This window comes from Hyposmocoma kahamanoa, unplaced genomic scaffold (assembly GCF_003589595.1).
Source record: "Hyposmocoma kahamanoa isolate Upper Pololo Valley unplaced genomic scaffold, ASM358959v1 92, whole genome shotgun sequence".
NCBI classification, from domain to species: domain Eukaryota; kingdom Metazoa; phylum Arthropoda; class Insecta; order Lepidoptera; family Cosmopterigidae; genus Hyposmocoma; species Hyposmocoma kahamanoa.
The window spans coordinates 17,791,999-17,817,819 of record NW_020654748.1 but is presented as its reverse complement, the minus strand read 5'-3'; the positions used below and the strand labels follow the sequence as shown (position 1 = coordinate 17,817,819).

The 25,821-nt window shown below is 35.6% G+C and overlaps 1 protein-coding gene across 2 annotated transcripts in view; it reads right to left on the bottom strand.

Moving 5' to 3' along the window:
* LOC113236798 (glutamate receptor-interacting protein 1) overlaps positions 1–23,606 on the bottom strand; it is a 283,967-nt gene extending 260,361 nt beyond the window's left edge. For both annotated transcript variants that reach the window (XM_026472980.1, XM_026472982.1), the window contains exons 1-2: positions 23,595–23,606; positions 19,542–19,661 (exon numbers count right to left, since the gene is read on the bottom strand). In XM_026472980.1, the coding sequence (XP_026328765.1) occupies positions 19,542–19,661; positions 23,595–23,601 (127 nt within the window). In that variant the 5' untranslated portion in view covers positions 23,602–23,606. The remainder of the gene's footprint in view (positions 1–19,541; positions 19,662–23,594) is intronic.
* Positions 23,607–25,821: the final 2,215 nt, after the last annotated feature.

Below are 25,821 nucleotides of genomic sequence, written 5' to 3'. Positions count from 1 at the left end.
ATTTAGATTTTCAGTACAAATCGGCAATTTCATACTTTAACCCCTATTATATTAGAGATGAAGTGGTACTTATTATTTATTTATTATAGCCACAATTATACAAACTACCAAGAAATATTTCAAGTTACACAAAACAATGCTCACGAGAGTCACCAAAGTTCACTATCAAAACTCGCTAATTCAAATTAACATTAATTACATTAAAGTCTCGTCCATTCCCACATATACTCCCGGAGCCTATTCAAACAACCCACGCTATACAAGTACGGAAACGCGCGATTGCGAGCTGTTCAAATACCTCTATTTGTTATAAAGAGACGATTCGAGGGGTTTCTAGCGCGTAATAGAACGTTCATATTAAACCTAGTTCATTACGACGATCTGAATTATGATCTAGCCTGTTATACATTAATGAGGTAAAAACATTCTATAGGTACGCTATTTTTATAGCATTTTAGCGCACTAGATATTTACATAGATTCTGATTTGTAATTGTATGCTAAGTTGATACGTTAACTCGTTTAAAGTACGAACGTTTAAAGTTACATATGTAATAGATTCTTAACGGCGTTGTGGTTTGAACAAGCACATGTCAAATATTAGGCAGAGAGAAAACGGAGACTGACGTTTCTGCGACGATTCGGATGAAACATCTCCTCATCCAGTGTTGCCTTCTAATGGATGTAAGAAGTTCCATACTGGGTAGGTACAGGCCACACCAAGAGGACATAAAAACTGTCGGAGCCAGGAAAGTCCTCCAGTTCTTACGTTCGATTTGTGAAAAATTTATGAAAGATTTTCTTCACTTACCTCAGTTTTATTAACCGACTTTAAAAAAAGGAGAAGGTTATGCGTTTGGCTGTATATGTTTTCAGATATCTCCGTTAATCGTGGACCGATTTTGAAAATTCTATTTTTTGTTTGAAAGGTTGCAGCACTCCGTGGTGGTTCCATTGTCGTCAAGTCAGAATCTGATGAGGGGATCCCTTGAAAATCGAAGGAAATCCTCTAATTTTAAAGACATGTACGTGTATTGACCAATTTCTCCATCATTTGTGTACCAATTTTGAAAATATTTTTTGTTTCAAAGGGTATACTCTCGTGATATCTGTTCCGGGTTCGTTTCGGCTATCACAAATTTCTAATTCTTTTCCGCAAATAAAAGTCGACTTTTTTCTTAACACAATACCTGTAATCACCCTCACCATGACAACCAGAAACGAAAATACAAAACGTATAAAGGAGCTCGTAACAGTCCCATTGTCACCAAGAAGTCAGAATAACAGCAAAGCAAAGCAGAAGCAAAATAAGCATAATTGACATGTTTCAAAGAAAAAAACCTTTGGTGCCAACATCTCGAAATTTACCAATATGCAAATGCGTTGTTTATGACAATAAGTGTAGTGCTGTAAGCAGTAACGCTCTCATTACTGCGTTCCAGCTTTGACGGGTAACAAACCTGTAAAACTACAAGCGCATGGGACTTGTTAACTTTATCTCTCAGGGTGACGGGCATAGTGGCAGTGCCCCTCAGATCTTTGCAATTGAAACCTCTGAGTAGCACTGCAACTGTTACTGGTAGACATGTCGCTCACCAAAAGGCGCTCGATTTCTTCGTCCCATCACTTCCTATCATAAACAAAGTTAGTTACGGCATGCATCTTCCATAACTAATTCGGAAGGTTAACATTAACTTGCGAAGGTGAAAAGTTTGTCCCGCGTAGTGGTACTTTTAATATCTAAACTGTACTTTAAGTCATCATAATCTTCCGCATTAAAAAATAAGTTCTAAAGAAATGTGAAGACAAACCAAACTCGGAAGCTAAACGGAAGAATGTCGGAAGCCAAAGCGCTTTAAAGGGGAACGTAGCAAACCGTGAAATATGATTTACTAAGAGAAATAGTGTAGTAAAAGTTGTAAAGTGTTTTTTACACCGTTTCTGCTTTAGAAGCATAAACATAAAAGAAAGGAAGCAAGACTATCAAAAGCAGGAAATCTGAATAAAGAAAATACTTGACCATCTTAAGAACATAAATGTGATTTCAGGAAATTTTTATATTTTTGCTTTTATGTGTTTATAGTTCAAAAATTTCAATACAGTTAGTTACCCAAAATCTTGTACTTTCTTCAGCGTTCAAGTACATTTTCACGGAGGTATTTTTCTTAAATGCTCGGTAATGTTACTTTTTCTTTTGAACAAACAACATGCAAAAGCCTGATTTTTCCACCCACAAATAAAAAAAGATACTTCCCGGCGAACGATACTTTAATACGAAATCCATATGAAAATCCATTTTTACCGCTACGTTCTACTTTTAAACATGAGTATTTGACCGTTGCATATAACATCGAAGTGTCTAAAATGCCACAAAGCCGAGTCGTCTGCTCGTTTATTTGTATCATTTCCTTGCGAAAAGCTCTAGGATAAAGCCTCGGTAAAAACAGCAACTGTTTGATTCGTATTATAAACGCATATATAAAATAACAAAATATTAGTTGGAGCTCTCTCCAAGCAGTAGTAATAATAATAATAATAATAATATTAAGGGTAAGACTGCTGGCACAATTATAGGCTCATGGGACTTATCAACGAATGTTTCAGGGTGACGGTCGCAGTAGCAGTGCCCTTCAGATATTTGTGATTTAAAGCTCTGCATGGCACTGCAACTGTAATGTACAGACATGTCGCTTATGACCAGGCGATGCTTTCGATTAGCTCGCGCCATCACTTGGTATTATAAAAAAATACGAAAAATACTCGTCCAGTAATTACTTACATACAATTACTTACTACTTATTTACCACGTCTAAACCTTGGTTAATATACAATTTTTACTAGTTTGCGCAACCTGATTTAAAAGCTTACAAGCAAGGAATTTATGTATATTGAAAATCAACTACGTATATTTTATAAAAGAAATCGTTACACTGATACAATTTTTTATAAATTGTATTTAATTAACAAAATTTTAATGGTATTAACATTTTATACTTAATAAAGTCGTTAGGCTGTCTTTCTCTGAATCGGTGATTATCTGCTTTTTAATTTTGTTTCGATTACCATTTACAGACGAACAACCGTTCGTCTGTAAATGGTATCATATATCACGCATTATGAAAATGCAACATTTTTGTAACATTCGAACGTGATATTCGATTGTAATTATATATATGAACAGCTTCATTCGACGCGAATGTTAAACACCGGCAAATAACAGCTTTTAGAAAAATATTTAAGAGCGTGACGTACAAATGCCATGGAAACACAGAATGGCGAGACGAGACTATTGCGCGGATTCGGTCGACAGCGTGAGTGTCAAGTTTATAATTCACATGTAAAGGCTATAGTCTAAATACTTGGCTACAATCTGTTAATAAATAGCTAAGATCTAAGGGGTACTGCCACTACGCCCGTCACTTTGAGACATAAGTTGAGAAGTCCCATATGCCTGTAATTTCACCAGCACCCTTACCCTTCAAAACCGAAACACGGTACTGCTGACATTACTGCTTGGCGGCAGAAATAGGTAAGGTTAAAGTCCACTTCGAGAGTGCCAAAAGTTTGCAATTGAAAGCTTTGAGTGGCACTGTAACTGTTGTGGACAGGTGTGTAGCTTCAGGCATACAACTTGTTCGCCCCGTCACTTGATGTTATAAAAAAAATCAACGAAAAGACGGGCCAGTTTGTAACTGTGAAACGGATCCGTTCGGAACTGTCAAATCGCGTTGTCATGCATTCTTAGTTCTAGTTCTAGCCCCGATCAAAATTCAAGTGTAGGTCATTCATCGTTGATAAACGGTCGTAAACGATTAGGGCCCCAGTTAATCTCCTTAACAAAAAGGCAACGTACCATTTTCTGCATAATAGAAGACGTTACGAAAATACAATCTTCTACTGTCGTTTTTGATAAAATTTGAACTTATTGTTATTTGCAACTTTATTTTTTTTAACGCCATGATATTTTTAATACGTCATTAATGCTGGACATAAGCCGCCCCGAGACCATGCCAACTTTCCCGGTCTTGGGCCGCCCGCATCCAACCACTGCCGGCCACCTTGCTCTGGTCATCCATTTTGCCGCAGGGCGTACCACACTACGTTTTCCTTGACGTGGTCGCCATTTCATAACAAGTCTGCTCCATCGGCGATCGGCCCTCCTGCAGACATGCTCGGCCCACTGCCACTTAAGCTTACTGATTTTGCGAGCTATGTTGGCCACTTTAGTTCTCTGGCGCATGACCTCGTTAGGGATTCGGATGTTTTTAATACAATGATATTTATTTACATGTTTTTTTGGAAAATACTTCACTAGGTTTTTGTTTATTAAGTATTGATACAAAAATTAAAACAAAAAATCCTTTGATCTAACTGGACTCGAACCAGATTCTGTTGCCTAACCGTGACTACCGCTTTTACCAACAGAGCTAAAGATCAAGTTATTGTTATTTAACAAACAAATTAGTTAAGAAGTAACCGTAGCAACTTTCTTTGGTACGTAAATTTGCATTATTCAAAATTATAACCATTATTTCCTTTCAAATGTCCCTAACTCTATGTCGGTATCCCAAATTATTTATCCCACATGCTCAAACTGTAAACTCGTACCCAATTCACTAATTAAATAAACGTTCCCACTTAACCAGTTAGTTTCAACTGCAGAGTGGGTGCCGAATTCTAAATTGCGTACCAAACAAAAGTAAATACACCTATGTCCCTTACGATTTGAATGCACGAGTAAACTTACAAGAAACTAAACTCTTTGATTGAAACGTGTACTTAAATTTATAGGAAATGTTGAAACTATTTTTCGAACGTAAATCGCGTATATGTGTACTGTATATCTACATATACCTACTGACTCCCGTGAAATTACAGGCACTTGTCAACTTATGTATCAAATCTCAACGTGACCGGCACAATGGCAGTGTCTCAGATCTTTGTTATTTAAAGATCTGAGAGGCACTGCAACTGTTATAATAATGACAATGTCACTGCCACTGACACTGACACTGACACAGACAGTGACACTGACACTGTCAATGACAATGACAGTGACAATGACAATGACAATGAATGACAATGAATGACAATGAAAATGACAATAATTATTATAATAACAATAATAAATCTTTATTTCGGACAACAGGGATTGTGGATAGGCGTTTCGCTTTACACGACCTGGTAACTTGCAAATTTTAAGTATCAACCGGAGTTTTATTACAAAAACATGTAATGTAGGTACATTGCCCGTTAAATGAATTTGTAACATCGTAAAGATGATTGTCAAGAGCAGTTAGCAGCACTTTATTTCTCGTATTAGAGTTCTCTCTGTCCCTATTTTTCATATACAAAATATTTATTCTTCGCATAAATTACATTTTCATAAATGATGTGGATCAAAATAAGCTCATTTATAGACAGAATAATTTAGTTTTCTGAAGACTGTGAAGATTGATAAAAGAATAATGATTATTTCCATGTAAACGTCAACTTTTTGCACCAAGTGTTTGATGTCACTTTGATATGGGGAAAATGAAAGTCCGTCTTTTCTTGGAACTGCGTATTGTGAGAAAATAAAATTGAATTAGGTACTTTATACGCCTTCCACGTGTTAGTATAAAGTTAGAATGTAAACAGCCATTACCTAAGAACTTAAGGGATTTATCCTATACCGTGAAAGGTTCACTTAAGCCCGTTTCGCTAAATAATTTGGGGCAGTAATTATTTCTGAACGTTCCAGGCCTGAAACGCCCTTAACAATATCTAGTTTGTAGAAGTGGCGCGCGCGAAGAACTAGCATAGAAGGCGCGTACTGTAGAAACTAATTTACCTTCTAATACTACGCACAGAAAGGAGATGTCTACACACACGCAAATGTGTACGTCAAGTGGTAGGGTTATCCACCACTTTCTTGAACTATTTATTCTCTGGAATCACGTGCACAGTGACTTTGTAAGAGCAAATGAATGTTTTGTATATATAAATAGTAAGATCATTACGACTAATGTTTTTATTTATCAAATACTAAAACAAAAGTAAATTATATTTATTTATTTATTATATATAATTATATTTAATAAGGGAATAACACTACTATAAATTATCCACACTAACATATTCTCTTTTTTTTTATTTTACTAAAATAATAATCTCCAAATAATCTATTATAAAAGAAAGAAACATTTATTTGGCTATTACAAATAAAATATACAAAGAATCTAAAGGAAATCGCATTATATTGAAAATTCGAAATTTACATATCAATATCGTCCTTAGTGAACAGCTCGCTGACGGCCTTGTTGTCGTTCCGTCAATGTGTCTCCCAATATGAGGGGTACGATGTTTTATCTAAGGCTAGGGAAGGCAGAGTGACCTTTCTAGTTACTTTTTCATTCTCTCCTGCAGCTTCGAAACATTGTATGAAAATGAGTATTGGCGCCACAGTCGCGCTACACACGCACCACTGCAGCGTCAAATTTAAAGGCGCCCTAGGGTCCTGTCTCTTGAGGTACGTTTTTAAGGCCTAGTATATTTATTGTGAATATTGTATTTCTAAGCGTAATACAATAAATCTATCTGTCAAATTAGTATGACGTTACTTGTCAAATTGCTTGTTCTCGCTTCCAAATGTAAGGCGGTTAGGGCTGTTATAGTGATAAATCTGTTTGCAACTGATTCCCTTATTCAGATTTTGACGAGCTCATTGACCCAACCGTTAGATGCCGGGCGCGAGATGCGGTGGTCTTGAGTTCCATTACCAGTAGAACCAATACGGGAAACGTTAGTCTGAGTACTGGGTCGTGCTCTGTAGTGTATTTCGTTGTTCTCGTACCACATTGCATGAGACTCCTAATTTCCAAGAACAGGTGACTAACATGAGTATCTGGCCCAATTTTGTAGTTACACTAGCCTAGTGCCGTATTTCATGTCCCAACATGTATTTTACCATTGTAGACGTCTTAGTGCGTAAAAAATTTAATACAAAATATTTATGTGTGAGATAGAATTTACAAGGTAACTGTATTAAGGTAATTGTTTGACTCGTACCAATAATCGCAGCACAATGTGTAATTAATTATATTCAAAACAAATAATGTTTGTTTACAATTATATTTCACATCACAAAATAAGGCCGTTCTGCATTTTTTACAGTTGTTGTGCGACTTACAGCTTTAAATCGCAAAGATCCGATCACCCTGAGACATAAGTTGACAAGTTCCATTTGCCTATAGTTTTACCAACCTCCGTACCATTTAAAACCGGAACGCACTTGAAATTGAGTTGATTGAGCATAGCGGCAGCAATAGGATGGTAGCACTTCCCTGGGCGAACTCTTTCACAAGAAGCTTTTTTTACTATATGATACTAAGTGACGGGACGACCAAGTCGTGCGCCTGATGGTAAACGACACGACTGTTCATAACAGTTGCAGTGCCACTCAGGACTTTCAATCGCAAAGATCTGAGGTGCACTGCCTTCGCGCTCCTCACCCTGAGACATAAGTTAAAAAGTCACATGTGCCTGTAATTTCACCAGGAAACTTTCAAAACCGGAACGCAGTAATGCTCATATTACTGCTTGGCGGCAGAAATAGGTAAAGTGGCAGTACTTCCCTGGCTGAACTCTTTCACAAGGGGCTCTACTGGTACTAAAGTATTACGAATGCCCTTCGTGAGTTATGAATGAATATCATGCTATCATTACAACAAAACAGATCTCAAACCAACAATTAAATATGAAAACACACTCTCAACCCTGTATTAAAAAGCCTAGCAGTCCATTAATAATACTGATTCTGAATCGATAAGGCTCCAATACGGATTGGATCTTGATCACACAAGGACGTCGGTTCGAAACTAATTCCGGGTTTAATCATTTTAACCGCTTGAGGTCGACCATTGTTACTCCGAACGAATCGATTTGCCAATTTAGTCCATACGCTTAAGTACTTCGAAATGGACCTAGCATAGGATTATATAAGAATTATAATATCGCACTGCTATTACAATAGTGTTGTAACTCAAAATATGTAAAATTCAAGATTATTATTACAGCCGAAAGCAAAAAATTATTCTCTACCCGTTAATATAACCGCCGTTAGAATATCATAAGACACAATCAAAAGATATCAACTGAACTCAAACCGAGACATGTTTTTTGTGAGCTGGTTCTGGATAAAACAGTCCTTACTCGTAAATATAAAATTATTTTTTTCTTTAATTTTTAAATATCTTTGGAAATTGTTTAGATGTCTGTAATAAATTTTAACCTATACTTACATAAATTTTAATAATCTTTCACGGGGTGTGAGTACCTAATTCTAATTTCATCTTTTCTGAAAAATACACTATATACTGGAACGTATTAACTGGAACTGTGTACGTTTTTACAATAAGATTCCGGAGCATATATTAAGTTTATAATTTTTTAAGTTTAAAAACTACATTAAAAATATTTTGATCGAAAAATCATATTACAAAATTGAAGATTACGTGTCAGATAAAGATGTATGGAAAGACGACACGGCTCCAGAATCCACACAAATTTGATTCAAAGTGTATTCCATAGCATTTAAGTTTATTTGAAAAGAGCAATCCCTAGAGTTTCTTGCTCGTTCTTCTCAGGGAGGTCAGCGTAGTGAACGAGCAGTAGCTTAAATGTGACGTTTTCAAGTGTAAATTTATTTTACCTATGGAATAAATAATCTTTGACTTGACTTGACTTGAAAACAGCGCGATATATATAATATGATTATTAAATCCGTCAAATGAACGACTAAAATATAAAATATGTATATTTCATATTTATAGAGGAAGGTTTTTGAAAATTGTTATTATGTATAATTTGTTTTAATAAAGTTTATTGAATGTCAGGAAGTTTCACCAAAATTATATTATTTTTATTTAATTATAATCATTAATACAAAGATTAGATAATAATAGAAAAGTTTCCTCCGATCCGGCTGGATACGAACCAGCGTCTCCTAGCAAACCGTGCCAAAGGCCATGCCAACTAAGCCACGGAACGAACCAGCGGACCCTAAAAACCAAACTTTGACTATTTTATATTACAATACAATGTTAAGGGACAGATTGACAGTAATTTACGAATGCAATTAATGCAATAGTTGGAAAATCATTATATAGGCACACGATGTCCCTGATGATTATGGAACTGCAGTTTCCTAGAGTGACATGGCGTCTCTAACGCATAGCTGTAGTTTTCAAATCCACCATAAAAACATTTTTTTTATCTATATTTTTTTTATAAAAATTTTTAGGGACACTGTGTATTTTTCGGATATGTGACGGGTTAAATATCAACGCCTTGGCAATTATTATGGATTGGGAGGCGCAGGCAGTGCTGCTTAAGCAGCCAAGACCGGTAGACGTCTCGAATGCGTCAACCTTAGCCAAGGCTACAGTTTTGTGCTATTTGCAGAGAAAACTCTCCGATAAGGAGCTTTCAATTCAAAATGTTGAATACAAAAAACACCCAGCTACTAAACAACTAAGTTTTATTCTTTCTACTGCCTCCGTGGGCGAACGGTTACCATGATGAACTGCCACGCAGAGGTTCATTCCCGGGCCGGAAGAAATATTTGTATGGCCTACATTTATTTTTCTCGTAAGTTTGGGTGCAATTTATGGTTGTCTATGTGTGTGTCCATGGCACTCGCGATATAGGGTTTCCCTAGTGCGGGAATATGAGTGCGTGCGCGTTATTTATTATTTCTTTATTTGTGCTTTTACGTCGAAGAGCAAAAATTAGGAACTATGTTTTTTTTTCTATTTAGTATAAAAAGCGTATTTTTTCATTATTTCCTTTAATGTTTTTCAGGCAACTACACCAATTACCTGGTCTCTAACAAGAGAATTCGCTTTACTATGAATGCCAGAAAAACGGAGAGTACTCCGGGCAGAACCAATTTAGGAAAAAAATTGATTTCTAAAATTGTTCTACCGGTAGTCAAATCACAGAACCCCTCAAAAAAACAAGTTGTCAATACCATGTAAATTTTGAGATTACAGGTTTTGGCGGTTGCTTCACATTGCAAATGAAACTTTTTCGAATTTAAAATAGTGTAAATCGAAAGTTTATAGACTATACGCGATCTAGTACCGTCAGCTAAATTTGAAAACCACGTAACTCCATTTTTGGACACTGCCATTTTTTACTTTTAAAGCGCAATATTGGGAAATCAAAGATTAAAATATAATTTCTAAAGCAAAGTCGTATTCTCATACCTTTATTATATTTACTTATGAGATAAAGGTATAATCATAGACTGTCATATAAAATTATTTCTAGTTTCTGTTTTTGTGCCTACTTGAAGGTTCAGAATTTAGCCGACGATACGCATTTGTAAACCCGAAAAAAATAGTTTCATTTCCACCCTGTTAGTATTCAAGTTCTTGCAGTGTCAAATACAGTTCTACAAATCTGTACGTACACAATTACGCTGTAGAATGACCGATTGACATTACATTAAAGATATTAAAAAAAAATTATTAATAATGGAATCAAACATTTGCATTTCAAATTTTTTTTAAGATTGCGTTAAAGAAATTGCTATCCAACAATAAATTCGCCCATTATAAATCGGCAAAATAGGCCGCGAGAGTGATGTACTTATAGTTTTTGAGCTGTTATAAAAACAATTCATAGATTTATCACAGATGGCGCTACTTACTTGCTTACTTACTTATTGCACTGGAAAAACAAAAACACATTTAGTAACAAGGAAAACGCAAAGAAAAGGTACTGCTTATTTTTTAACAGAAATTTCTTCCTGCAAATACTGGAGACAATAATTACAATAACGGGTTCACAATCATAACAAAACAACATTTTATGTAAGTAATATAAAAAAAAATGTCAAAAACATTAAATTATTTTTTATTTATTTATTTTATAAAAAATAAGTGCGCATTTGGCCTCCATCTCACCTGATGGAAAGTGAGGATGAGGTCGAGGATGTAGCATGCACATCGAAATAATGCCTATTCACTCTCGCCTTGAAAAGGTCCAAGTTAAAGTTGTATGTATGTTCGGGGAACAAGTCTGCAGGCAGGGAATTCCACTCCCTAGCTGCTCGCCATACAAATGTGGAAAAGCGAAACGCTTCGTGCGAACGGGGGAAAATCCACAACATAGGGGTGGAACTCCCGCCCACCTCTAGTCTCCCGAAGATGGAAAGGGGAAGGCGGAATCAAATTATGCAATTCCATCGCACACTCTCCGTGATATATCCTGTAGAATACCGATAAGCTGGCAACTAAAAAACTATAGGTACTATAAATACTAGATAAATACATATATTCGTGCTATAAATACCTATAAAGTGGATGGAGCAGTCGGTAAATAGCGCTCCTTAATTCTCATTTTGAACATTGCTAAGGATTTACTATCATGAACAGTAATGGGAAGTGCTTTCCAAAGTCTGACCGCATGAATAGTGAAGGAGTGAGAATAAAAACCGGAATTGAAGGATGAGAAAGATAACTGGGATGTAAGGAATATTAATAATTATTATAATTATTAACACGTTAGATCTTTTAGATTTTAGATTAGGTTTGTTATAAACTAGTGTTGTAATTTTTTTGACATTGACACCTTCATATTGTGAAAACAAATTTTTTTTTTGTCAATCTGCCTTTCTATTCGAACCCTGTGTCGTACTGTGTCCCCAACTAGACTATGACTGCAAACTAATATTGTTTGCCCTAGAACTTATGGTGACTTGTAAAACTTCTCAACTTGGAAGGATAAGGGTGTTACAAGAGTTTTCGTGTTCCTGACCACGGCTTACTTTGTGTTTCGCTTTTGTATGATGTATGTGACTTGTAAAAGTTTGTTTTCAGCAAATATTGGATGACTGGGCCGGAAAGTAAATTTCTTTGTAATTTCGCTATAAATATATTAGAAAAGTTCATAGTCGTTATAATTTGTTTTGTGTTCTTTATAGCTATTGTTTACTGTTGCTTTCTCGAATTATGGCACGAGAATTTTTTTACGTATTTTATATACACGGTGAAGGAACATAAACAGGATATGAAAAAATGACTTCAGGCATTTCTTCGTATCCTGTTTATGTTTGAGATAGCTAATTTTAATTAAGGAAAACGTCTTTTATTTTTCTGAATACAAATAACTGCATTCACAGATTTTTTCGGAAAATATAATACTCGTAAGACTTTTTGTAAATTACTTTTTGACATTGCCCCCTACAAATAAGTCTAAAGGCGTGAGGTCTAGAAATTTTTCATGCCATTTAACTGCCTTTATGTACCTATCCAGACATTGAAATTGTCATAAGGTAAGCAGTGGATATTCTACTATTTCATGGACATCTTCAATTGTAAGATCTAATTACATCCTATAGATTAGTACAATAAAATAGTGAGTGTTTATTTTGTCCCTTATTTCTTGATTCGATTTTCTGCTCAAGTAAGCTTTTCAAAACGTTTGTTATTACAATTATTAACTTTAAGAAAAACGAAAGAAAATTTCCAACCAGTATATAAGACTGAACAAATATTTTTTGTAATATTGTACCTATTGTACATACTGACACGGTACTTATTTGATTACTTATCTAATTTTGTAATAATCAAAGAAAGTTGCTATGAGATAATATACAGGAATAATTAATACAACACACAAAAAAAACTAAAATAATGAAACGGCGACAAAAAACAACTCCCACGAATTCATAAAATCGTTTTTATAGCCTTACCATAAAAAAATAGCACATCAAAATAAAAGCAAGACAACCGTAACATAAATTAAGCGTACAAGTACACTTGCACACAAAAAGCATTTCGCTGAACAACAAAAGCGGACGGTCATAAACACAGCTCTAACTGTATTCTCTCTAACATTAAGACTGCTAGACTTGCTGTGTTTTTCGCTCTCCGTAAAACTAAGTTTTAAAACCCGACTAGTAACATATCTCGACAGCTGTGCTGTATTAACTGGACGGAATTAGACACGAAAAGAAGACATGGAAGTTGTGGAGAAACGCCGTAAACATTTATGCCCCTTTAAGATTAGTGTCAAATATAATCTTAATATTTATACCGATGTTTAAAAGTTAAATTCTGAGATTTTAGATTTAAGGAGGTTCAGAAGTCATGTCGTATCGATGGCATACACTATGTTTGCCACCGCGGCCGTGGTTGAAGGATTTACCAATCGATATAAGGTACTCGCCGATTGTGGGTCAGGGTGCACCAACCAACAGGCCTTGAATCCAGTTGAAGAGCGTGTCAAGAGGCTTATAGGCGACACGAAATTGTGTTAGTTGAGGTGAAACTGCAAAGCCTCAAACACCGCCGTAAAGTTGCCTGCTTGTCGGTAATTTGCAGCATATATCAGTGTGCGAGGGAATTGGACGATTTAACTCCACCTACCCCTTTCCTTCATCGGGGGACCAGACGTAGATTAGGATTCTACCTGTATGTTGTGGATATTCCAAATATTCGCACGAAACATTTCGCTTCCTCATTTATATGGCGAACGACTATGGAGTGGAATTCCCTGCCTGCAGACTTGTTCTCTGAACGGTATAACTTGGGCCTTTTTAAAACGAAAGTGAATAGGCATTATTTAAGAAGTGAAATGTTCACTTATTTTTAATAAAAAAAAATCCTGGTTCGAACAATGAAACTGACTGTTTAATACGAATTTATAATAATAATGTGCCAGATTATCACACCAGTTGCCCCGTCTTAAACTAGAGTATTCCCTGTACTAGGAGTACCAGAACAATGGTATTCACTTTGGAACACGTCTCAAAACACCTCTGGGTCTGTCTAGTCTGCTAAAACCAACTCAGAAAAGCTCATTTTCCAACTTGGTTCCACCGGGAATCGAACCTGGAACCACACAGCATCCACAGTATAAGTCGTTGGTTACCAGCGATACGGGCTATACCTAGTGTAGGAGTTAATGTAGTTAGTTTTGAAAAATGCTTAAAAGTACATGTCTTAAAGATACGTATTCCATAATGTGTAAAATAATACACCTGCTATTTTTTTTATACGCACACACTCATAGCCCCGCACAAGGGAAACCCTGTATCGCGGGTGCCTTGGACACACGTATAGACAACCACAAATTACACCCAAGCTCATAAGAGAAATAAAATTTATTCCTCTACATTTAATGTAAATACATTAAATATTTCTCCCTGCCCGGGAACCGGACCCGAGACGATTGCGTAGCAGACCAGCATGGTAACCGTTCAGCCACGGAGGTAGTTCATCACTGCTATGTTTCTTATCAGAAATTGAACTGGACAAATAAAAGTACTTACTTATTTACTTACTTCCTAACCGAGGTCGTCAAATTGAAATTTTAATATATCAATTAAATTTTGCTAGATGGCTTTATCTCCTCCCGTAGTTGTTGCTAACAAACCCTTCAGTTTACGAAATAATTGACGAATTTAATGAATAGGCTAAATAAACGAAATATAAAGTACCAAAACTCTGCGCAATACTTTAAACCACGCTCATCACTCAAAGCCACAAACTATTTTTATTCCCCCCTAGAGTACAAATTTAGTCGCCCTCGGCTAATTGACGCTTTAAATCTGTCCACGCCTTTTCGTAGTTCTCCACTGCGCATGATTTTATTAGAATCTTGTATGAGATACTCTCGCTTGTATTTGGTAAAATTATTTTTACCAGTATTATGTGAATATTCCCAGGATTCGGACGAAGCGTTTCGCTTCTACATTTATATGGCGAGCGACTAGAGAGTGGAATCCCCTACCTGCGGACTTATACCCTGAACGCTATAACTTGAACCTTTTTAAGGCAAGAGTGAATAGGCATTTTTTAGGTGTCCATGCTACACCGCCGACCTCATCGTCACTTTCCATCACGTGAGATGGAGGTCAAATGCGCACTTATTTTTTATAAAAAAAATAATAATAATGCATTTTTTTCGTTTCTTGAATGTAGACATAGACATACTTTTATTAGCGCAATACAACAACACGTAACCACGCTAAAAACAGTTCACAAATCATTATTTAATACATAATTACATATTAACTAAAATAACGGATAACTCACGTATTAAAGTCGAATTTTATTTTTTTGACGGAAACAGTTTCCGTCGAGTCACCGACGCTGAATCTCATGATTAAGGACCATGAATGGGTTCGAAACATGTCGGGCAAAAATTCGACGTGAGTTATCTGTTATTTTAGTTAATATGTCTGAGTTTCATGATAGTTTTCTACATATAATTACAATTAAAATTAGAGTAAAGGTGCGTAGTAGATAGTCTACTATGGTCTGTATTGTCTGTATTTATGGTCTGTATTTATGGCGCTGGTATTCAGTAAGAATGTCACGAAGTTTTACCATGATTTTCGATTATTTTTTTGTGAAATTGCTCGACTGGCTTTTTTTTATAACAAAGATCGCATTAACTGGATCTGGCTGGATTTGGACCAGTATCATCAGGCAATCCGCGCCAGGTGCTGTGCCAATTAAGCTACGGAATGAGCCACGAATGACGACGATCTTACGAATTTTTCTGTGTTTGTTGCAGATCTTTGTTTTTGATTTTTAACGACTTTAACGACTATTTTTGTATCTACTTAAAATTCAAACTTTTTTGATTGGACATCTCTCAGAGAAAACATTTGAAATACGTTTAAAATTCTAATTGATATCATTGTCTTTGCAAAATGTTGTAATTTTGTAGTTTCTGCTATTGGTTAAGTTCCTAATTCTGAACTTCAATATATCAGTTATTTCCGATTCTTGTGGTCTCTACTGTCCCGTATTTTCCGAATTGAGACTTATCACTATGCACCATAATGTTGATTACCCTATTAAAATTAAGTAAAAATCTTTTTATACATATAATAAGTAACTAATTAAATTATTTCATTTTAAATTACGAAATAGACCAAAAAAACCATTGTAGTTGAGAAAAAAATTATAAAAAAAATCCTAATTTTCAGTAATTGGCAAAAACGTACTTGAACCCTAGACACTTTTGATGTGTGTATTTTTTGAAATGTAGTTTTGTAATTTTAGGGACACTAGGACACTTCATTTAATCCGATTATAAAATATGTTACGTAGTTTACCAGTATAAACAATAATGTTGTAGTGTTTAAGGGATTTATCATGAAGTTGCCTTTGTTATTCAAGTTATCAACATGCGAGTTAATCTCGGGTGCAATGCGTTGTGTACAGATTTAGCAGCGGTTTCGTCTGACGCTGTAATTATGCTGTAAATCTCGCTGCACAGAATTACCTCCGCTCTTCAACGGTTATGAAAATGCACGCCATTGTAGAAAAGAGGAGAAATATTGTTATGGCCGACAAAAAAGTTGGGAATCAAAATTTGTTTAGTTTTCCGTTCCAGGGGAGAATGGGAATGTTAAAATGGAGCTAAAAATAAAGTTTTGAAGGGAATTAATGTCTTTAGTAATTACACAGTGTAATTTTAATTACTTACGACTTTCTTAAGTTGTATACCACCCAAAAAACTAGGAAAGATTCTTATGAAAGTTTAACAGGTCATCAATTATTGAGGCTATCAGCACAAAAGCGATGTAACCTACAATAATAAAATGACACTAAATATATAAACATAACATCCAAATATAAAATAGTTATGTGTTTGAGTATCATTTAAAGTAACATTGTAGAAAAATGTAATGTTAGTTTTTTTATAATACAAATCGATGGAACGATCAAGTCGTGCACCTGGTGATAAGCGATACGCCAGTCCGTAACAGTTGCAGTACCACTCAGAGCTTTAAACCTAAAAGATCTGAGGGGCCAGTGCACCTGTGGCAGCCCACTGCGCCCGTCACCTTGATAGATAAGTTGACACATCCCATACATTCGTAATTGCACCAGAACCCTTACCCTTCAAAAGTTACACCTCTTTTTAGTTGATAGCGTCAATTGAACCAATATCAATTTTCACAGAGCCTCAGATGACATTATGTAACAATACTTATCGCCCTAAATTCTTTTCAAGCAATTAACAACCAATTTTATCTCATTTCTAAAGAAATGTACTCCGGTTGGGTAACAAAAGATTAAACCAATACTTATCGTAAATCGAAACCTTCTAAAATAAAACTTGAACCTTTGATAATAAATCATTGGAAATCGTTCCTTACGTATCTTGACTTGGTTCAGAAGATTCGACAAAAAGGTTAGCTCCCCGGGGCAGAAATGAATACGATTACGTTAGCACGAATTTTTAAAACCATATGATGAATAGTAATGAGCATTACTTCGGAAAATACGGGACAATAGAAATCACAAGAATCAGAAATAATTGATATGTCGAATTTTAAAACTTGGGACTAAAGTAATTGCAGAAATTTCAGTATTGCAATCAAAACTGAAAACCAAAACCCTACTCGCGTTGTCTACTTACGCGCCGCCAGACTCGTTGAATCACATGAGCGCAATACGCGATATGTTTCCAGGACGTCGCGGCGATGTTATCTCGTATAACCAACTAGTTAAGAGAGTGGTAATTATAGTTAAGTCAGACAACAAGACCAAATACCTAAAGTTTTAATACAAATAAGAACACCGCCACCAAACTACATAGGATCATAGATTTGTTTGAATTGACAATAAGTAAATGCATTACAATGTAACTTCAAAGATATTAAGTAACAAAATTGAAGCTTATTCGATTATACATGGTATACGATATCACAATCCTCAAAACTACTTAAAAGTGAGAAGCTTCATAGGTCTCTCATAGGTGTCGTTAACGGCGATAAAAGTTGAAAAAACGCAATGGAAACGGTCTGCAACAAACACTTAGACAAATTCGTAAGGTCTGTTGACTCGATCTAGAGTGGTCACCCTAGTCCTGTGAGAACGAAGGATTTTTCCTGTATGCGATCTTTGTATTAATAATTATGACAAACTAGTGGAGTAATTTGATAAAAAATAAATGAATATCATAGTAAAACACCGTGAAATTCAACAAAAAGTCAATACTTGAAAACTTTATTATGAAAATACGACTAACGAAATATTCGGCACTCGACAAGAGCAACAAGAACAAGAAGTGGAAAATATCGATTAGATACCGCATCTGTCCAAGCTCACCCAATAAATATGTAAATTTGTCCTGGATTAACCCCGATGGGAGGAAATTCGTGGCGTTGTAAACACGAAGACGGGAAATTGTCGAAGTGATGATTTTTTCCCGATCGCAATTAAAATGGGAGCGTTTTTCCGAAATGTTTTCTTTGCTGAGGTTTAATCTTTGAGATTTTATGCGTATTGGTTGCTTATCTCGCATTATTGCTTCTTAGAATTTATTGGCTGCTGAAATTTAGAACGGAAGGAATGATGACACAGAATTCTTGTTTATCTTGGAATTTTTCTTTAACGTTTCGAAGGAGATAAGTATGTACTATAACTCATTTTTATGTACGAAAATATAAACCGGATATTTATCTAATTTACTAGTGTCACTGGAATTTATAAAAAATGTTGTACTTGTAAAAACAATTCGCACTTAAATTTGAAATTTTACACCGACATTTTCGATTTATTGGTGCAATTGATCATTTTGCATGTCGTAATAAATTGCCTCAATATGCCACGGTCTAATATTACTGCCTTTGAGATTTGAAAGCGGTAAACCAAATTTTCACCAGGATATTATGCTTTTAATTCCAAAATGGCGTCGAAAGAATTCCGCGGTCATGGGATTTATGCGTTCCAAGCAATTTATGTGCGGGAGCACACGGTGCCGACAAAGCTACAAGAATAAAATGAACTGCGTACATTCAACACTATTTCTGACGCCATTCAAAGTATATATTGGTCGTTTCTAAATCACTTTGGGCAACTTGACTGTCAGAGGTCTTCTAAAAGTAGTCGCCTACCAGGGGGAGCTTTGATGTAATGTTTATGTTGCTTACTTACTCGGAAAGGGAAAGTCTATTGTTTGTGTCGTCATATTTTATAAGAAGAATGTAAGATGGTGATTTGCTACTCCCAGTAAGTGACCCCAAGAGATGACTCTTGGCTAGATTTATTTGAACTCACTCCGGCCGCAGCTGTGAAAGAATTGAATTGATAAAATGCTTACGATTTATTGAAAAGACAGAGCAATGTCGACGTGCCTTCTGTATTAAAAATTCATATTGAAAATTTTAGTTTAACTTTGTACCGAAAAAGCCTGTCTCTAGTTTCATCCTATTTTGAGACTTATTTACAATTCTGAGTGAATATGGTTTAACAACTTTTACATAGTGAAGAACGCTTGTACATTGCGTCCGGTCCATATCCTAGAAAACATGGTCCGAAGTAACTGCAGTACTATTTGTATGAATCCGAGGAACCAACGACATTGTACAGACCTGACAATGTAGAGAGAAATAACTCATTGCTCTTATTAGGGGCAAATTACACAAACATTTTTCACGTCACATTAGTGCCGCGATGTATATTGCTTTTCACAATTTTACGCACGTGAATTCATCAAAATACAACGAAAAAGACAATATATTACCTGCCAGCTTCAGTCCTATTCGCTTTCCAGCCGGTTTTATAAGTTCTATGTGAGTTCTCCTCAGTCCTCGCTCCGTACAGAGTCCAGAGTCCGTCGACAGAGACGTCTGGGATTTGAAAACTGGAACAAAAAAAAATACGTAAGCATGGTTCAATGACGCGGTGATTGTAAGAAAACCAATACAGTATTTTTTTAAGTTTATTCAATGTCACAATGTTTTGCTACCATGATGTTCAATTATTTTTTTGTGAGATGACTCCACTAGTTTGTTATAATTATTAACACAGAAAAATTCATTCGATCCGGCTGGAGTCGACCCTGCACCCTCGGGCAAACCGTGCCAGATGCTTTTCCAATTAGGCCACGGAACGAACCAGCAGTCCTTACGAAATTTTCTATGTGCTTCTTGCAAATCTTTGTTTTTGGTGTTTAACAATTTTTGCCACTTTATTTGGTCTGTGATTTTTGCCATGGCGCCATCTGTGAGAAATGTAGTTCTTCGCTCATAAATGAATTTATCACAAGCAAAATTTTTTTAGCAATAGCCTTCTGTGAGTACAGTTGCTTCTGAACTGAGGTCGACGGTTCGAGTCCCTGTGGCGGCAATGTACCTTTAACTTTAATTCAAATTATTATGTTACGTACATTTGTGAATCTTTAACAGCAATACATCTCGGTGAAGGAAAAGGTCGTGATGAAACCTGCAAGTTACAAAAGGTGCACAGCCCTTGCATAACGTGTGGGATCCCCAACCCGTAACCGGCCAGGGTGGTGGACTATAACATAAACCTTATTATAAGAGATCTGAACGCTGCAGTGTGACGAGTAGATGACTGTGTTTTAATATATTGTTTAAATGACAGTCTAATATAAGAGCCTATGCACATGGCCTATTTTTTACGCGCAAACGACGCGTGTTTCACGTATGTGCGTGCTCGGCGCTGTAAAGGCTCGAGAAGTAGATTGTTGCTTTGGTATCGATACACGGTAAACGTACATACAAAGGTTTTTAATCGTGTGTCAGAAGCGCATTCGAAACTTCTTTGCAACGCGTTGTAATGTCGACTAAAAGGAGCAGGGAAAGGGCGTGTGCTCATTCCACTGCCCCGTTCTCACACTCGCAATCGTCTTGGTTGCCGTATAGCGCGCACGGCAGACGCACATTTACGGCGCCACTGAATTTATTAACATATGTAAAGGTTTACTGGCTGCGACTGAATCACGTTCTCTCGAATCTGCACATCTCGCATAAAAAATAGTCTCTTATTCCTCATCAATATATACGTTTCATCTTTGAGCTAGAGTCTCCATTAAAAGAGGGTACTCAGCCAAATTCCACGACGCCGGCCTAATACGAGTCTTCACACATCATAACAAGATATTTATGTGAAAATTCTCCGACATGCACGTTATATGTTGACCATTTCTTTTATCGATGAAGAAGATGATAATAATAAAGACTGCAAATACCTAACTGGGCAGCGTGCTAGCATTACCATCTATTGTGACTCACATGCTTTTCACTAAATTGTAATCGAGACGGTTCCGCAAGAGCTTTCTCCGTAGCATTATATAAAAAAACCGACTTCTCATGGAATTACATCCGTTTGCCAAGTTTTATTGAAATCGGTTACCGGAAAGTGCGCGAAACCAGATTCATCCCCTAATTTGCCACCCTTAGAGGTGGAATATTTTCTTCAAATTTAAATATGACCAATACTGAGGTACCCTCTTTCCAACAAAAAAAAGAATCATCAAAATCGGTTCACAAGTAAACGACAAACATACACACAAAAAAATACAGTCGAACTTACGGTATTTTTGTTATCAATATCCCATTGAAAAACCCTACTACTAGGACAAGAGAAACCAAATCAGCGCTGTTAAGTCAAAACTCAAGTGCATTTACAATGTATTGGTTCTATACGGTAACACGGTGCTGGATACGACTCGAAACCCGGACCTCTTACATAAGATTTGATGTGCTCTTAGTTCTCTAACACACTTGGACTTACTACGAAAACAATTAGAAACGAGATCTTAGACGACTTTAACAAAGCGAGGAACAAATCTCCAGCTCGTTAGCACAACTTTTACAGTAATTGTTACTGCAGTTGTGAACTGCTAAGCGATATGAAAGTAATACCCACAGACCCGAGATATTTGCCAGCGTCATTAGTGATACAAATTGTTGTAAGTCTATCTAGAACATTTTCAATTGAAGCATTACGTCTAACAATGGCGTATCACGTAAAAGTGAGATTCGAGAAAATGGAAAGTAAGTTTGAATGTCATATCTTTTAAATATTTATAATAAGATTCTTATATACCTTATTATTAATTTGTCCAACGATTTAGCTATAAAATTCAGGTGTTATAATTATTTTAAAACAATTAGAAACATTTGAAAATATTTTTTTCCTAGTGTTATTCAACCTCCTCACCAAACCGGTAAATTAATGGGGCATTCGTTTTATTATTGATTTTTAAGGAAATAAATTGTGAAACAGTCTTATTTAAAAGTCACGGTGAAAATAATTTAAACGTATTTTGAATCATTCATTTAATTCGCTGGATTGAAATGAATCGACAGATTCATCTTCAGCAGGTCTCACTGGCCTCCAGGATCCTCCATGTTGAGGATGAAGCCGCTCGCTTCAGACTTTTGTTACATTTAATTAAGTTTTTACAAACTGCAAGTGGTAACGTGTCCGAAATTCAAACGCACATTTATAATCCATGCAACGAGTGCGGAGCGGCACCTTGTAAATGAATGAAACTTACGTCATTTAGAAGGAAGATCGAAATGAGTTTTTGTCACTAGATAATAGACAGTGTTTTACATGTTTTAATGCAATAACATTAAAACGGATTTTGGGTGCCGAACGCCTTGTTGTTCCCAATGCTTCAATATCTACATTAAATAAAATGTATTTCAAAATAATTATATATTTTTTATAAAAAAAATTGTGGCTTACTATGCATTTGCTAAGTTTTATTGAAATCGATCAATGGAAAGTAGATGAAATTCACAGATATTTAATTTATTTCGATTTCATTTCATTATTTAGGTACCCCCTTTCCAAAAAAAAAAGAATCATCGAATCCGATTCATAAATGCTGGAATAATCGCGTAACATACTCAAAATAAAATTGAGCACCTTTCTCGTTTTTTTGAAGTCGGTTAAAAAGTTAAAACAACAGAATAAAGACTCTCAACAAAAAAGAGTTAAAAGAACGATTTGAGCAATTATGGACTGTGACCACCCGGTCACGAATAAATGACTAGCAATACGTACGTTAATTTAGTTCCTCTAGAAACTGCATAGCTCTTAAAATCGAATTAAAACGTAACAGAATCAATATTTATTAGCAAAATGTTAAATTGTTTGCGACCGGCTGTACGTGTTTGTTTTCAATTTGAAATAACTAGGAACCACATTTCAGCATGATTTACATTTTCAGTTTTAAATGACCAAAGCTCAAAGCAATGTCGAAATTGGTTACTATTGACCACTAATATGCAATTTTCAAACTGATGCAATAATGTAAACATATGTAATAAAAAATAATGTAATTTCATTTCATTTAATTTATTGAAAATTGTAATTTGTAAAAACATGGAAAGCTTTTTCTTTGATGATAACAATATTTTAGTTTTCAATCCCTTTAAGAATATAGATGCAAAGTGGCTAGACTTATGTGTCCGAGATAGTGTTGTACAAAACCGTTTTTTTCTGATGTGAAAAAACAATGAAAAAAAACATGAAAAATATCGTAATTTTTCTTGAGTTGATTTTTTTTTCTAAAACTACGGAAATAAAACTATGACAGGGGCATATAATTTTTTTTTAGATTTAATTTGGCCCTACACTACATCTTATTTTTATTAAAAAATCCCCCAATCATTCTTTCGTTTACAATTTGATTGAATTGAATAAATGCAGTACAACGAAGTCTTTGTTATTGGTAAATATCAAATAATCATTACATTGGAAAGTAATAATAATAATAATAAAGTAAGATTTGGTATTCATAAAGTAAAATACTCACGTTTCATCACTAATCCGGACGTATGTATACAACTTAAATTTAACTGACGAACCAAATCAAGTCAGGTGGAAACTACTACGGTTATTACAGATCTTCGTTGCAGTCTGTTATTTAGAGTTAGCTTAGCCGTATAGGACACATTTATCTACCAAAGTGAGCTATAATAATAATAAAATCTATTGGGACCAATTCGTTATCACAGACAGAACTATTCTCGCGAATAAACCTGGTATTATCATATTAGATTAGTCGCCGCATAATGAGAGTATTGTGCAAGCCGAAACCGAGACACACTAGAAATATCTCGATCTGATGCACGAGATCACCGACACCTGGGATTTATCCTCCACTGAAAAATCCCAATTATGTCATCTACAAAGCTCAATTTCACCTGGACAGAACATGTTGAATCAGTTTGTGAATAAATCAAGAAATTTGTGTACGTTATTTACCAGTTAAAAACATCTATACCATTTTATATTTATACCAATAAAGTTTTATTAAATAAATAATAAAATTGCTGCTCTGTACTAATTATAAGGCAAAAGTGTTAATAAAGATATTAATATTATTATTATTATCATCTGTGACCAGAAAACTGATGACCTACCACGGTTATGTGTGTTCGACTCTGTGGTAAGGAATTGTTGTCTGAGGTAACACTGTTCATATAAGTCGAGCTTTTATCCTTCAGAAGAAGTGCGTAAAGGCAATGTGTGGTGCTGGTATGCGAGATAGCTGCAAACCCTTATTTAAAAACATAAGAATATTGTCCCTTCCTTACTTATATCAATATGTGTATTTTTTTAAAAAACATAGTAATTTATTTACTTCAAAAAATGTTCCTTATTTAACCCGATATCTCATCGTTTGGCCCGACATATACACACTACTACATATTTTCAAAGGAATTGCTATAACATGTGCGTAAAATTATATAATGTATTACCTGACGATATAAAAATGTTACCTACGTCTAGATTTAGGAAAATATTATTTGAATTTGCTATTAATATTTGTATGGCAATTACTGGCGCAACACGCAGAGCTATAAATGTAATCTTAAATATTTAAACTGTATTTACCGTGTATGCTTACAAATAAATATATCTCTGTCTATCTCTATCTCAAAGATACTCAAAGGGCAATGCAGAGGGCTTCGCTGGGAGTTTCACTACGAGATCGAATCAGAAATGAGGATATCCGCAAAAAATAACCCAAAGGCAGTGGGCGAAGCATATTGTGACGGTGTGACCTCCTTACACCGTCGTCTCACCTCTTTATATCGCCTCTTTCCACGGATAGTTAGGGTCACAACCCATTCAATATTACTCGCAGAACAGGTAGCCGATAGGGGTCAGACCATCCATAAGATGGACCGACGACCTGTTGAAAGTTACAGAAATCAGCTGGATGCAAGCAGCGCAAGATCGATCGTTGCGGCAACCTCTGGGAGAAATCTATGTCCAGCAATGGTGATGATGACGATGAAGATTTTGTCCGCAAAAGGGTTAATTCCACCCAGCCGCTAGACATGAGGCTGTTGGATTTCTATAGAGTATCGCTTAAAGCACAAATGCAGAAAGTGGTACTCGATACATAACATGTCGTTGGTTGTTGGTTTTTGACATCGAGTATATAACTAGAAATAGAGACGAAATGTCATTTAATTTGTTTGAAAACTATTCTGCCATATCATTACTGTGACAACTACGCTCCGATTGGCCAGCTCGAATTCGAAACAATTGACGGGTATCGGACGTTGTATCGGGTAATGGGTGTAGTCAAATGTTTCACTTCAAATCGACCAGTTAACTTGAGCTTTGCTATAATGGACGATAATTGCAAAATGACATATTTAATATTTAATTACTGATGAAATGTGATTCCGTTTGTTTTGTAATTAGATGTTTTGCTGTTTTTCCCACACCACCGAATAGAACAGCACGGCATTGTTAGAGATATTATCTTTATTACAATAAATACAGAATATTTTTTGGAATATACGGAGACGTACACACAAATCAGTAGTTGGTCTGTCTGTATTTCAATGCAAACAGGAGTTGATATTTATAAGAGCTGTATCGCTAATGTGTTACCAGGAATATATGGCCCTTATTTCGTCTCTGTTTCTGGTTAAATACTCGATGGTTCTTGAGAACGAATTCTTAGCCCCGGCCTGTGCCATTATCGGGGAACACCGCTTCTCTTATTTAAAACTTCACAA